The sequence below is a fragment of the Epinephelus moara genome, chromosome 7, assembly GCF_006386435.1.
Source record: "Epinephelus moara isolate mb chromosome 7, YSFRI_EMoa_1.0, whole genome shotgun sequence".
NCBI classification, from domain to species: domain Eukaryota; kingdom Metazoa; phylum Chordata; class Actinopteri; order Perciformes; family Serranidae; genus Epinephelus; species Epinephelus moara.
In genome coordinates this window covers 2,519,670-2,535,323 of record NC_065512.1, presented here as the reverse complement: position 1 = coordinate 2,535,323, position 15,654 = coordinate 2,519,670, and the positions used below count along the sequence as shown (strand labels likewise).

At 42.9% G+C, this 15,654-nt stretch overlaps 4 protein-coding genes across 4 annotated transcripts in view; all 4 read left to right on the top strand.

Moving 5' to 3' along the window:
* The window catches only part of crygm7 (crystallin, gamma M7), a 3,717-nt gene extending 2,134 nt beyond the window's left edge, over positions 1-1,583 (top strand). The window contains exon 3 of the mRNA XM_050048973.1: positions 1,238-1,583. Coding sequence (XP_049904930.1) covers positions 1,238-1,510 — 273 coding nt within the window. The 3' untranslated portion in view covers positions 1,511-1,583. The remainder of the gene's footprint in view (positions 1-1,237) is intronic.
* Positions 1,584-3,890: 2,307 nt separating this feature from the next.
* On the top strand, positions 3,891-11,081 carry LOC126393103 (gamma-crystallin M2-like). Its single transcript, XM_050048972.1, has 3 exons — positions 3,891-4,125; positions 4,436-4,678; positions 10,278-11,081. Exons 1-3 carry the CDS (start codon positions 4,096-4,098, stop codon positions 10,548-10,550), a joined length of 546 nt encoding a protein of 181 aa, XP_049904929.1. The 5' UTR covers positions 3,891-4,095; the 3' UTR covers positions 10,551-11,081.
* Positions 11,082-11,227: 146 nt separating this feature from the next.
* LOC126393105 (gamma-crystallin M2-like) lies at positions 11,228-12,766 on the top strand. Its single transcript, XM_050048974.1, has 3 exons — positions 11,228-11,458; positions 11,599-11,841; positions 12,028-12,766. The coding sequence occupies exons 1-3, from the start codon at positions 11,450-11,452 to the stop codon at positions 12,298-12,300; spliced, it is 525 nt and encodes a 174-aa protein (XP_049904931.1). The 5' UTR covers positions 11,228-11,449; the 3' UTR covers positions 12,301-12,766.
* Positions 12,767-14,425: 1,659 nt separating this feature from the next.
* On the top strand, positions 14,426-15,426 carry LOC126393609 (gamma-crystallin M2-like). The gene is made up of 3 exons (XM_050049844.1): positions 14,426-14,566; positions 14,685-14,927; positions 15,090-15,426. Exons 1-3 carry the CDS (start codon positions 14,558-14,560, stop codon positions 15,360-15,362), a joined length of 525 nt encoding a protein of 174 aa, XP_049905801.1. The 5' UTR covers positions 14,426-14,557; the 3' UTR covers positions 15,363-15,426.
* Positions 15,427-15,654: the final 228 nt, after the last annotated feature.

Sequence of the window (15,654 nt, the reverse complement as noted above, 5' to 3'; positions counted from 1 at the left end):
CCGAAGGACTGACCAGCCGCGGCTTCCCTCCCACGTCACTGTTTACGTCACACGCTGAGCTACACGTTTTGTTACTTGCTCACGCCCCCCATTGCCCCGAAAAAGGCGCATTCTGTATGAACAAAAGTAGGTAGGCGGCATTTTGCTGCACTCCCCGATTTTGTTTTTATACTGCCAATGCTGAAAAAAGACTCATTGGGCTTTCCTGTAAATTTGCACAACTCCTGTTTAAAAAGGGCTTTAGACACATTGTCACACTGCTGTAACAAAGGATATAGACAACAAGGACTGAAGAACAGATCAGCCAAGTGAGGGGACTTAACTATTCACACAGTAAACTCTGTAACTGACTGAGCATGTGCACAAAGTCTCTGAGGCAGAATGAGAGGCCGTCCAGTGACGTCACTCATCGTCCAGCAGGGAGTTTTACACGCTGCCTGTTTGGGAAGGATTGAGCACACTACTGGATAAATGAGACCTGGATCATACTGCATGAGTTGTGAGAGTTTGCTAATAGATGTTTTGATAGTTTTGTTGTTGTTAAATGTGGACCCCAATGACTTAAATTCAACATGAATTTTCTCAGTTATTGTATTCTCCATTCACTGTGGAGGCGTACGAGAAAAACAACGTTTTGTTCACATATATATTCAGTGTAAGACGAGGTGATAAATTGAGTTGGTGGGTGAAATATTCCTTAAAGCATAATTATAGTTGTATTATGTGTAGTCTCTAGATACAGACTCTTCATTCAGTAAATGTAGAGTCTGTAGGCAAACCCTGGAGATCTTGCCTCCAGAAGAAGAGCGGAAGAGCTCTGGTTTCCGGTTGTAGGCTGTTTGTAGTCTGCGTGATATTGACCAATCACGTTTGAGCCAGCTGCAGTTGTTGCCAGGTTAAATGGTCCGTGCGGTGAACTAACGAGGCGGAACATAATTGGCATCACTACAAACTCTGAATCCATCGCAATGGTTCAGCATATTTACTTATATATAAACGGAAATTCGCCTCCTCCGCCCAAATCGAACTGGAATGGCAAAAAATCGGGGGTCTGCCCCCAGAGGCTGTATCGCCGTCTGCTGGAAGTCAGACGGCGATACAGCCGATGGGTTCCGAGAATGCATTATGTGTATCATATTATAATCATATTGGGTTTAAGATTTAGACTTTGTGATGTGTGAGAAAGAACATTTGACTTGTGCTGAGTTGTGACCTTTGACCCCTCTGCCCTCTGCAGCACAGCGGCAGCTTCAAGATGAGGCTGTACGAGCATTTCGACATGGGCGGTGAGATGATGGAGCTGACCGACAACTGCCCCAACCTCATGGACCGTTTCCGCATGTCCAACTTCAACTCCTGCAACGTGATGGACGGACACTGGCTGGTGTACGAGCAGCCCAACTACAGGGGGCGCCACTACTACCTGAGGCCCGGCCAGTACAAGAGCTACAACGAGTGGAGCGGCAACAACTCCAGGATCGGCTCCATCAGGCGGCTCATGGATCTCTAAAGACGGAGAAACGGTTCTTGTCAAATGTCTGCTCTTTGCCTTGTTTCACACGCTGAATAAAATGGCGTCAGTGCTCAGTTGTATTCAGTTTTGTTCTTGCTCTCTGCGTTTGGAGGGCATGTTTTCTCATGAGGATGTGACGGGGTCATGGCCCGACGTCCTGACTCTCATGAGAGGCTTGAATAAAATCCTGCGAGCGCTGACACTTACCACACCCAGACTCAAGCGTTATCTATTGTAGAGCGGAAGGAAGATCTGTCTGCCTGCCGCTCTGTTTTCACTGACACATAGAAAATATAATTAAAGTTACAGTGTGGAGGATTTAGTGGCATCTAGTGGGGACGACTGCAGATTGCAACCAGCTGAAACTTCTGTGCGCCACGTGTGAACTCAAGGTTAGAATTCCTTCAGTGTTCAGTGGTCAGGAGGTTTTTACAGGGAGCTGAATCATCTACAGAGGTCTCCTCCTCTCCAAAACAAACAGACCCAGTGGTTTAAACCAGTAAAACCACTCAATCTGAATTTTGCTCATCTGTGATAACTTAAGATCCAGATGTTCAGGAGATTTTAACTGGGAGCTCAAGGGACCAGGTGAACACAGAATAAGGAATTTCCCGTTACAAAAAAAAGTGTTTTGCCGACACCACTTGTCATGGAGGTGCTGCTAACTATGGCTGCCAATGCATAAACAAAATGCCCCTATCCAGAGTCAGTGTTTGCTTTGTCGGCTCTGGGCTGCTGTAGCAACATGGCGATCTCCATGGACGAGGACCTGCTCTCTGTATATCATATATATAACAGCTCATTCTGGGGTAACAAAAACACAGTGCTTCTTATTTTCAGGTGATTATACACTAAAGAAAACATAGTTATTACATTTAATATCTGCCAATATACCCCCCTAAATCCTCCACACTGGACCTTTAAAAGAGTAAAATTAATTATAAAACGGAAACTTGTCTTTAGACAGTCTCACTACAAGCTCCAGTTAGCAGCCGTTTTGGTTTTCAACAGCAGATAGAGTTTGCCCAGTTGTCATGGAAGGTCGAGAGTGAACTTTGAGAAGTCCTTCAAGTGATCCGAAAAAATGGAAATTTTAACGCAAAATTTCCTCTGACAACTGGAAAAACTCCAGGTGTTGACGAAGATCATATGACATGATTGAAAGCTCCAGAACAGCTGCTATATTCTCGCACGCCTCCACGGAAAATGGAGCATATTGATTTACTGATCGATCAGGGACCAACTATATCAAAACATGTGTTTACAAACTCACACAGCTGTGCAGTGAATTCAATTCCACTTCCCAAACACGTTAACATTTTTGCTAAAGCCTTAGAATTTAACACTTAACTGAAAGTGAAACTTCATTGTGCTCTCTTCAAAGCCAGACTGCAATACTACATTTATGATTTATTTTAGTGAAAATGCATGTTTGGGAAGAACTGATCACACGACTGGATAAATAGGACTTGGATTATACTGGACGAGTTGTTCGAGAGCTTGTAAACGGATGTTTTAAAATAGTGTTGTAACTTAATATGTCTGCTGATTTCCGTGGAGGCATGAGAGAGAACCAAAATTTTCTTATGAATTTAAGATAACACAGCAAACTGATTTACAAATGGTCATATTGTAGGTAAAGTGTTCCATTAATTTCTCCCCAGGTCTAGAAAATATTTACGTTGTTGTTTTGAAGATTTGCAAATGTATACAAGGATATCTTTTCTTCAGTTTAGAGGTTTCAGAGCAGTTGTATTTATTGTTTAAGCACAATGAAGTTACTGTGTGTGTTCCTTTATTTGCACAGAAATGAACTTCTCCACCAGAGGGCAGTGGTAGAGTTGGGATTTAGATGACACAAGATCAATCTCACATGCTGTGGACATTAAAGAGACAAATAGTCTCATTAAAGTAATGAGAGAATTTCAGTTCTTTTTAAAACCATATCTTATAACACACCTACAGATGATATGTTATAGGTGTGGTCACTGTTAAAGACATCATCAACAAATATATAAGAGCTATATAATATTGTTATCTGGGAATAATACATTTTAGCCTAAATCCTAAAACGGAATTCAGACAGAGGAAAAAGTGGTTTAATATGACGTTAACAGAACTTTGGAAATATTTTGTTCTCATAGTAAAGATGATTTAAGTCTCTGCTCAAAACTGAAGAGGCAACAGGAAAAAACATCATGCCAAGAACGTCACTGATGCCAGAACTCATCCGCCCATGAGCAACTCTGATGAAAGCATAAACTACAAAATAAAAGTGTGTCTAATTTCGGGTGTGGTACAAAACACATACCACCCATTCAGTGACGACAAAGAGCTCAGGACCGTTTCATTACAAAACCCTCCTGCCACAACACCACACCGACCCCAAACAACCTGTCAGCTCTCACCTGTACAAATACAACTCCTAAACATCTCTTCAGGGCAACACTGCGGCACAAACGCCAAAGATTCCTGGCTATTACAATATGAATGACACGTGCAGAGTCTGCATTTCACATTCACTATATATGTGACAGGTGGGAGTCTTCAAAAAGCTGGATGGATCACACAGGGCAAGGCACATGGCAGGCAATCGGGCCAACATGGGGAAGGTAAACATGACAGCTCTCAGGAGGGCAGGGAAGGGATGGCAGGACATGTTCATGTGGATACGGGATGGAAGACATGCTCTTATTGTGAAGTACACAGAGTGCAAACAGGCCTCCAGGCTTTTATTTTGAACTCTTGAGCTTCATTACTGGTTATTTTTTCAAACTAAAGGAGGAAAATGTAGATTGAAAACATTAAAATACACAGAAAATTGTCAGTAATGCAAATTTTACTACATATTTCTTTATGTTTATCAGATTTTGCAGCATGATCAGCAACAAAAATTAAAACCAGTGCATTATTTGTGTCTAGATTATCTTCTATGAGGACAAAAACTTCTCTGGGCGCCATTTTGAGTGCAGCAGTGACTGTGCAGACCTGATGTGTCTCATCAAACGCTGCAACTCCATCAAGGTGGAGGGCGGCTGCTTCATGATCTACGAGAAACCCAACTACACTGGGAACCAGTACTACCTGAGGAGAGGAGACTATCCTGACTTTTATCACTGGATGGGTGCCAACGACTCGGTCTGCTCCTGTCGCCTCATCGCCATGGTGAGCTCCTGTTTTTTGGGAACATGTACACCAGCACTTAACATTTGTTGCATCATATATTGAGCCGTATAATTCTATTAAATATAAGATGAGATAAAATAAGATAAAGCTTTATTAATTACTTGGAGGGGGATAACGTCCGTGGTTTTCATTGTCTGATGATGTTGCTACACTTGATTTGATGCACCAGAACAATTCATCCTTACATTAACCAGGTGTCCATCTAAATGAAGCACAAATTTTAACTGAATTTTCAGAAAACTGACCAAAGGAAATGTCAGTTTATGATAGTTTCCACCCCTGACTGTGATGTGAATATAAGGAGTTTGCTCAGTAAGATATACAGTTCAATCAGGAGAGACAGAAGAGTGAAGTAAAGATAATATTTAATGCAGAATATGAGTGAACAGATTAACAGATGATTTGTGCTGATTAAGACTTAACAGAAGTCTGTGGCGCTCGGACACCAGGGCGAGATATTTTGTAATCGAGGGACATCTGAGCAGCAGCAGGATAAATCCCTCTGTGGAGTCCAGACACTGGTGGAGGTGGCTGATGACTCTGAGGCTGGTGGCTGCTGAGGCGGATGAGGCTGATGAATCCGTAAAGACTAGGTGGTGATGAGGAGGTGGACGGCACACATGGCTGAAGAACCATATTTAAAATGAGGAGCAGTAAGATGATAGGCTGACAGAGAAGGTGTGTCGCTGTGCTATTGGCTGATTGAGTCATCAGCTGAAAAACAGCTGACAGACAATGACAGCTAGAGAGCAAGGAGTGAATGGTAGGAAGAGAGAAGAAAACTTACAGCCTGAGTATGAAATGTTTTGTCTTCCTGAGTGAAGTTTTGCTAGAGCTTCATTAGGTCTGGGGTGTCAAACATACGGTCTATGGGCCAGAATCGGCCCACCAACGGGTCCAATCCAGCCCAGATGACACACTTGTGAAGGCCAAGAGGTGCCAGGCTTCAGAATCTGAGGCTCTTCCACCAGAATACAGTTCTCTGAAAAAAATAGACAAATAAAGATCCTTTGGCATTTTCATAGACAGTTGCCAGTGGTGTGTGTGTGTGTGTGTGTGTGTCTTATAACTACTAACTAGCGTGCACTGGGGGCCGTCGTAACTAACTCACGCCACTGGTTGCGGAGGTTAGGTTTGGCAAGTAAAGTTACTGTGGTTAGGTTTAGCAACAGAAACGTGGTGAGGGCGTACCTTAAAGTGACTTAAAGTTCACTCAAAGCTCACCTGGTTCCGAATGCTCATCTTCTGGGGAGAGTCCTGTGTTTTGTGACCCATCCACCACTTCAACCTGCCTCCTTATAAGATTGCTCGGGACCGCTTCCTTGTTTACTCCCGTGCCTGCATTGGTCACATGATAGCAACCTTCCAAAAGACGTGGGTTATGCACGATTTACTGGCTCATGATTGCATGGGATGTGTACGAAATTGGGTGCTTTATTTTTCATAGGAAAACGTACAAACAGTTCCTAAGAACAGCTTATTTCAACCTGTCTCCTATCGTCCTAAATTTGTTTCAAGTGACTAGTGACATAAAAATATGTCACTAGTATATCACTAGTATATTGTGAGAACAAGCAGTGATCTCATAGCGTGCCTAAAATTTCGTGAGCTCTAGATAAAGCCCAGCTGGATACTACTCCAGGTGGAGGTGTCTCGTCCTCGGTCACATCCAGACCTTGAAAATAAGNAATTTGTTTCAAGTGACTAGTGACATAAAAATATGTCACTAGTATATTGTGAGAACAAGCAGCGATCTCATAGCGTGCCTGAAATTTCGTGATATCTAGATAAAGCCCAGCTGGATACTACTCCAGGTGGAGGTGTCTCGTCCTCAGTCACATCCAGACCTTGAAAATAAGGCTGCAACCGGTCCCATTCCTTGCAACAGAGGCATTCCTCTTCTGTGGGCACTGGGGCACAGCATTCACAGGTACACCACCAATCTCCAGAGCTACGCAGCCTTGCAGCAGCCATTCCTCCTCTCTCGTCCTCTACCTGTTGCGCCTCTCTCTCTCTCCTCCTCCGTTCTTCAATTTCACGAAGCTCTTCGTCAGTGTATTCTGGCTCAAATAAATAAGGGCGGCCATCAAACTCTGCAAAATCAAATTCCTCCTCCACAAAGTCGAAGTCTGGCAAAAAGTCAGCCATTATTCTATAAATCTTTCATAAAATAAATGAATGAACTTTTCAGGCTACTGTCCGGTTCTGCCTTCCAGCTGTTGCTGCTTGTTCTCGCGAGATTTCAGGCACGGTATGAGATCGCTGCTTGTTCTCGCGATATTTCGGCCGCGCTTTGGAAAGCAGAGCTAAATGGTAAACAAACATGGCAGCACACCGGTAAGGTAAGACAACACGTTTACATGTCGTTTTCTATATGTTCTCTGACATTTATCCTAACGATATGAGGCGGTCTTTGTGGAAAAAAAGCTTGTTTAGTGGACTAACTTTGCACTTGAAGGTTGCCCGTTCACTTACGTTTTAACAGGTCTGACGCTACTATGCGCCCCGGCTGTATCTAGGCTAACGGCTAACATGCTAACTATTATTTTTATGTCACTAGTCACTTGAAACAAATTTAGGACGACAGGAGACAGGTTGAAATAAACCGAAATTTCCCTTTAAGGCACTGCTAGTCTGACTCATGTAGACTGTGGCTATGAGCCTACCATTGGGTGGCTTACTTACTTACATGCCACAGAAAACAGGACCCCCCCCCCCCCCCCGACCTACATGCTGAAAATGGCAAGTTTTGAAGAAGTGTCAATTGAGCAGTGAGGCAGGCCTGCTTTGTTCTCTTCTTTACTTCTTGTAAAGATCTACAACAAATAAAACAACTTGTGATCACACCTTGGAAAACCCATAGGACGGGTCCCTTGAGTCAGGTCCTACAGAGGCTAGGCAAGACTACTTCCTAGCACTCGTAGAGCACATACTGGAACCGTCTAGCAGGTGCCCAGGTGTGTGTCAATGAAGAGGCCCCACCTTCAATTCTTGTAAATCGTGCACAAAGAATTATGGGTACTTAATGCTTGCTGAGGATGCACACATGCAACCTTGAAAATTCTCTGAAGGAAGGACCTCAGTAGGATTCAGAGTATCCTTGACAATGGAACAGTCCTTCGGTGGGAGTCAATGATGTAGCTCCCTTGAGGGGCACCATCACTATCCATCTGGCAGGACTCTCATGCCTGATGTTGATCGGTTTTCTGACACGGCCAGTTGGAGTTGATTTGCCACATCTTTTATCTGTGGCAACGGCATGCACCAGCGACATTGACTTCACAAATGCACCGATCTGTTCCACTTCACACCAGCTTCTGTGGTATCACTGTCATAATGTTCTGCTGGAGCCTAACACAGCCAGCAAATCGCCTATGGTTTTAATGCATCCAGTGGGCTCCTCCAGAGCTAAAGCATAGGCAGACTTTACATCTAGGGCACCGATTATCAAATTATGTTTGATTCCTTTATCAGTAAAAGTTTAATCACATAGTGACAAACAACTGTTTATGTTATTTTGTATCATTTTATTTTTTGGAGCCATTTATTGACAGTGGTCACCTCCCCACATTTAAATGTTCCACCAAAACAAGTTCACCCTGACACTATTTTGCAAGGGCACTGTTGCTGCCTCCTGGGCTTAGTACCGCCCAAGATGACTGTGATTGGTTTAAAGAAACACAAACAAGCTGAAGCGTTTTTTCCCCATGTAGCAAAAAGATAATCAGTGATTCCAGACCTTTCTCTAGTGCAGTGGAGACAGGTCTGAGGCACTGCCAAACTTCTGCAAATGGTTTAAAAGGCAGGGGAAAACGGGGGAAACAAAGGGGAAAAATGTGCGTCCTCGATAGCTTTTACTTCAGTTTGGTGTGATGATGCCAGCGTTACTACACAAGTGTACCCTGGAAATCCAGAGTTCTCGCGAGAGCACAATTTGAATTTGCTCAGCGAGTCACTCTGGCAATCAGTAATGATGCTCATTACCCATGCCGTTGAAGCCGAGCTGCACCAATCACATCGGTGTATCTGATATAGGCGGGCCAGAGGCGAGCTAAACAGATGACGACAGCGCTGCGACGACGAAGTCCGGAATCAGTCAGTAAACATTGCAAGATGGCTACGGATGAACACCAGTTGTTTGAAACGGCTTTGGCCGCTATAATGAACGAGTTAGATTTGGCTTTTTCTCTAAAAGAGGAACAGAAGACGGTGCTCGAGTCTTTCCTTTGCAAGAAGGATGTTTTTGCTGTTTTGCCGACCGGATACGGCAAGAGTCTAATCTACCAGTTAGCTCCGCTGGTAGCTAAGTGTATACGTCACCCTGTGTATTGTTCTGATTGGCCGTAGTGTTATCCAATTGCGTGCAGTGATATCTACAAATGCATGCTTGGTGCCGCCCCTCGAGTTGGGCCATTTTCATTACTCATGGCCAGACCCTAAATCTTTCTAGATTTGGGTCTGGATTTCCAGGCTAACACAAGAGTGGAAATGTATGGAAAACTGTACATGTAATGACAGTGAGCAGTGAACTGACTGAATGCGCCAAACATTTTGTTAAAATTGCACTTATTTTTCTTAAGACATACCAGGCTGTTAATCTGTTTTGTAGATGGATTAACATTTTCAGAATGTACTTCTTTACCCTAAAGGAAGGGAAACATTTGGAGCTGTTGTTGTTCATATGTTATAACGCAATGGTTTTACTGGTCCCGCCCACTTGAGCTCAAATTGGGATGTATGTTGCCCATGAACTAAAATTGATAGGTGGTGCTAATTCAGGTGCCAATGTACAGTTGCAGAGGAAAAGGATGCAATGACATGAGGTCATGAAAAGGCCTCCTGGGTGGCAGGTGAAGTGAATAACATTGATCATGTTTCAAATGCAAACTTTGGGTTCTGGCATTCATGTGGATGCCACTTTATACGCTCCACCCAAACACTGCTGCAGAGCAAGTACACCCCCTCATGGCAACAGCACTTCACGATGGAAGTGGCCCCCCATCAGGACAATGCATCATGTTACACATGACCCGATGAACGTGACATCGACCTGGCCTTATGAGGTGAGGTACCAGAACACCCCACGGATGCTTGATCAGATCGGGATTTGGGGATTTGGGCCATACTTGAAAAGTTTTTGCGGTGCGACATGGTGCATTGTCCTATAGAGGGTACCACTGCCACCGNCCTTATGAGGTGAGGTACCAGAACACCCCACGGATGCTTGATCAGATCGGGATTTGGGGAAATTAGGAGGCCACGTTGACACCTTGAGCTCTTTGTCACGTTCTTTGGGCCATACTTGAAAAGTTTTTGCGGTGCGACATGGTGCATTGTCCTATAGAGGGTACCACTGCCACCGGGGAGTGCCGTTGCCATGAGGGGGTGTACTTGGTCTCCAATGGTGCATCAAGTGGCATCCACATGAATGCCATGACCCAAGGTTTCCCAGCAGTTAATCATTTCACCTGTCTGTGGCTTTAATGTTTTGGCTGATTGGTGTAAATCTATTTATAACTATGGCTGGATGTGTTTCTGAGCACTTTACTAATTGATGACATTCTCCTGTTCTAACCAGAAACCTGGGTCATTCAACATGCGCCTGTATGAGCGCCTTGAGTTTGGAGGCCAGATGATGGACCTGATGGAAGACTGTCCCAGTGTCATGGACCGCTTCCACATAAATGACATCTTCTCCTGCAACGTGACCGAGGGCAACTGGCTCTTCTACGAGCAGCCGAACTACCGGGGCAGGATGTACCTGATCAGGCCCGGAGAGTACAAGAGGTTTAGCGAGTGGGGCGGCAGGAGCGCTAGGGTCGGCTCCATCAGACGCATCCTGGACTATTGAACTGTTTTGGGGGATCCCACAGCTGAATGGAGGTTTTGGGAAGGCTTCATGCTCAGATAAGGACCTACGAGACTATAGAAAGTACAACATACTGTACGTGAGGCTCAGTTTGACTGTTCTTGGGTAAAATTTGGTCATTTTTCTTCAAGGATTGGGACAAAACTTGAAAAACAAATGGTTATAAGAATGGTCTGATTTTAGGATGGATTCAAAATTATTGCTAATCACCAACCACACATCAAGAACACCAACAACACTTTTGGACCTGCTGTTGATCAAACACTCACCATTATAATAAAGTGATTGCAAAATGGAGTCTTAATAGTCCATTCAGTTGTGGGCAGGGCCTTTAGACATTTGCATGAGTTGTGAACACTGTAAACTTTCGGGCTATTGTACAACTGCAATGATTATATCTTATCTATGATGAGTCAGAGATGTATGTAAATCCTATAAACATCTTATTCTACCTCAGGAATTATGTTGACCCATGTCTGTTCCCGATTAAAGAATAAAAAATATCTCCAAATATCTCTTTAGTTGTTAGATATACAGATTATCATGTGTCGGCCTCATTAAATATCAATTTAATCTTGCTGATGCTGTGCAGTGCACGTCTTTTGTACAGTGGCATTTTCTGGGGGTAAATTGTGATGAACATGGAGGAAAGAACAATAACTCATCACACACCAAGAGTCATCTATACATAAACAGATTTTTCGAACCCACGCGCACACCCCCACCCCTGATCCATCATCACAGTGCGGGATATATTTGAATGACAATGCTTTATGCTGTGCAATCACACAGCTGCCCTTTCTGTCGTTTTTTTTATAAAGCACAGTGGCCTGGCTCAGAGACAGCATTGAGGGCTTATACAGTCTGATGCCAACATAACCATGGGAAAGGTAAAGAAAATTAACCACAGTTTAACACACATTTTCCACACTCCTGTATTTCCTGTACACAATTTTAAGTTTTCGTACCTCTGCACCACTAGACATCCACGGAAACGATCTTTACGCCTGTGCAATGATTGCTTTTGCAGATCATATTTTACGAAGACAGAAACTTCCAGGGGCGCTCTCACGAGTGCAGCAGCGACTCTGCAGACCTTCACTCCTACTTCAACAGATGCAACTCCATCAGGGTGGAGAGCGGCTGCTTCATGGTGTACGAGAGGCCCAACTACATGGGCAACCAGTACTACCTGAAGAGGGGGGAGTACAGTGATAACCAGCGCATGCTTGGCATGAGTGACTGTGTCCGATCTTGCCGTATGATCCCCCAGGTTGGTCAGACAGGCTGAGATTTTGTTCAACGGTGCTGTAAAAATAGACACTGTTAAATGCTTTATTTTTGCAAATTAACCATAGCGATGTACCTGATTATTTAGGCACTTAAAACCAAATAAAATACCATATTACATATTATTATTGTGCTGCACATTGTAACAGATGTTTCCTTCCTGTGACAGCACCGAGGCTCCTTCAGGATGAGACTTTACGAAAACTTCGACATGTCTGGCCAGATGCACGAGCTGATGGAAGACTGCCCAGACGTCCAGGACCGCCTTAGCATGTCTGAATTTAACTCCTGTAACGTGATGGACGGCCACTGGCTGCTGTACGACCAACCCAACTACAAGGGCAGAGCGTACTACCTGAGGCCGGGAGAGTACCGGAGATACAGCGACTGGGGAGGAGTCAGCCCGAGAGTTGGCTCCATCAGAAGAATCACAGACTTCTGAAGTTCGCTTCAGTGCATCTTTCCTTGAGTTTAATTGTCTGTTTTACCAATAAATGTCAACTGCTTCATGAAAAACATTCACATTTTATTCTGTGTATCTGACACCTCTCAGCCTCATGACTGAACAAAGATTTATTGACAGTTTGTAAAACACCTCTTGAATATGAGAGTGCAGAGTTCTTCTTGCTGCTGTTTGTTACAGCTGTGACTTTAATCTACTGTCTGGCTAAACAATGTATGTACCGCAGCTTCTGGTCAGCTCCTACAGTGTAGTTTAATCTCCTCTATGCTAGGCTTCCATACCAAACAATACATGAGTTGCCCTCTCCCACTTTTCGCCCCTGATGGGATAAGCCGGTCTCTATACGGGCAGGATTTATCCATATGATCAGAGAGTAGCAACACAGACTGGAGAGTGTGGGACGGTAAACTGACGTCGGAGTGTGAACTGAAAGTTAAAAATAAGTCTGGACAGACTCAACAGAAAATAACAGAGTGTGAGACAAACAGAAAAAGATCAGGATGGATCTGGTGAAGCAGGAAACATGCAGGCGCTGTCTCAAAGTGACATGTAACAAAATGAATGAGCACATATTTGATTTGTGATATTGGGCTTTATAAATAAAATTGATTGATTGATTGATTGATATTTGTCGAGGCACAACATAAAAACATGTTCAGCCCCACTCTTACAGTTTCATCAAATAATAAATGAATGAGTAAACTCAAGATGATGATTGTCATATTTGATTAATTATAATTTAATATCATGACTGACATGTAATTACCAAAACTTTAATATACCATAAAATACACCTATAAAATTATGACAATCATATTCTTATATATTCATACATTGTCATATATTCTGTTTACAGTTTGCGAAACTCGATTTGTCAGGTCCGCTCTGCAGTCTGAGCGGTTTTGAGATATTGAGCTTCAAAGTTACTAATATGAACCTTTTTGTTTTCCAAATAAAAAGATTAAAAAATTAATCTTATGTTATGTTGTAATGTAACATTATGTTACGTTAATGTATGAATAACTCAATTTTGACAAAAATGTCAGAGTGAATCTTAAAGTTACAAGTTGTCTTAATAATTTAAAAAAGACCTAATATTAAATATATATATATATATTTAAAAAAGATCCTTAACAGTCCAAAAACTTTTTTTTAAAGCAATCATACAAATTTCTACATTTTCTTTTCTCTCTGTACATAAAAGTTTTCTCTGTATGTCACTTTCATAATGAAAATTAATAATCACAATTATTTATTTTCTAACTAAATAATATGTTGCATTAATATCAAACATCAGTGACAACCCTAACAACATTTCAACATAAGATTTTTATAACTAATACAGGTGTGTGTCCATACATTTAACGTCTATAGTCTGAAGTTATAAATTAAATGAATACACAGATGAACCTCAGATATCAAGGTTGTGATATCTGTCTTTGTTCATATATAAATGTATTCTGTTTTTACTCGTGTGGCACCATACCACCAATATTTTCTGTGACACCATGATGGAGAATATCTTCCATTATAGATGTATATAAACACAAACAATACACACAACCAAAACTCAAGACCACATACTCCTTTTGCCTTGTAATATTTTTTGGGGAAGCCTTCAAAGAGTCAAACATGGCTGTGATACATCAGGGGAATTGTAGTCCATTAAGTCAAAACTGCCAGTTGAGGAAACACGCTGTACTACACCTGAAGCTGGAGGTAAATGTGGTGTTAGTACATGAAGTAAAAAGCATCCCACACACACACACACATACAGGTTACATCCTAACAATGTTCAAATCCTGATAAAATCCTTCTGTCCAGTGCAGCTCACAGACCAACAGCTCCGTACACACTTACTTATTTGCATACAGTGGATCTGCTCAGGTAGAGCAGGTAGAGGGAGACTGAATGGCTTCCTGCTCTGTTATGCAACATATTTAATGCGAAAGGGCTGTTCCATATTGTTCTGCAGCCATTGTCCGCTGGATGTGTGGATACCATACTAGTCCTTTCCTTTGTCCATGCGTGTCAAAACACCAAACCAGTTAATTATTTATCCTTTTTTCAAATACAAATCCATATTTCTGACCCAATGTTGTGCTCCAACAAAAAGGTAAACATGTGCCAGTAGCCTGCAATTATAACTATGCTAGAATTTGAATAACAATACTTTGTTTGTGAGGAGGTAGTATAAAAAGCCCTGAAAACATGGGGAATCTCTCCAACGGAGACCATGGGCAAGGTAAGTACTGTTTTTCCTCTCTGCTCACATTCAATGAAAGTTGCCACACAGCTTTTTTAATCTGCTCCCAGTTTGTTTTATGTTGTGCTGAATTCTGTTTCCTCTCACCCTCCACCAGATTATCTTTTACGAGGACAAGAACTTCCAGGGTCGGAGCTATGAGTGCAGCAATGACTGCACGGACCTTCACTCGTACTTCAGCCGCTGTAACTCCATCAGGGTGGAGAGCGGCTGCTTCATGATCTATGAGCGACCCAACTTCATGGGCCACCAGTACTTCATGAGGAGGGGGGAGTATTCCGACTACCAGAGGTGGATGGGCTTCAGTAGCTGTATCCGCTCGTGCAGGATGATTCCGCTGGTAAGTGACAAAGAAGACGATGAAAGACCGCCGAAGAAATGATTCACTTTGAATTTGGCTTTGAAGTTTCTAATCAGTAAAGACTCAGTAAGTCAGTAAACACTTCTCAAGTTTGATGAGCTCGTGGTAACAGACGACGTATCTTCTCCTTTGGTCCCACAGTATCGAGGCTCCTACAGATTGCGTATCTACGAGAAGCCCGACTTCAGCGGTCACATGATGGAGTTCATGGATGACTGTCCCTGTGTGTCTGACCGTTTCCATCACCGCCACGTCTACTCCAGTAATGTTATGAATGGCTTCTGGATCTTCTACGAGTACCCCAACTACCGAGGCAGACAGTACTTCCTGAGACCCGGAGAGTACAGGAGGTACCGTGACTGGTGCGCCACCTGCGCCATCGTCGGCTCCTTCAGGAGGGTCACCGAATTTTAGCCATTGAGCGAAGCCTTGCTGTAAATATCAAACACTTTGTTTATTAAAGATGTTGAATTTTTAATCTCCTTTGTGAATGTGTTTTGATTGATGTGTGACCTCGTTCTTCGACTGTGAGGACATACAAGGAGCCGTAGAAAGACAATAAAATGGCTGCCAAGACTTTAACTGTGTGGACTGCAGATCTGATGCTCAGTTTGTGACTTTTATGTACGCTGCTGTCTCGGCCAGGTCTCCCTTGAAAAAGAGATCATTGATCTCAACAGGATTTACCTGGTTGAAAAAGGGTTAA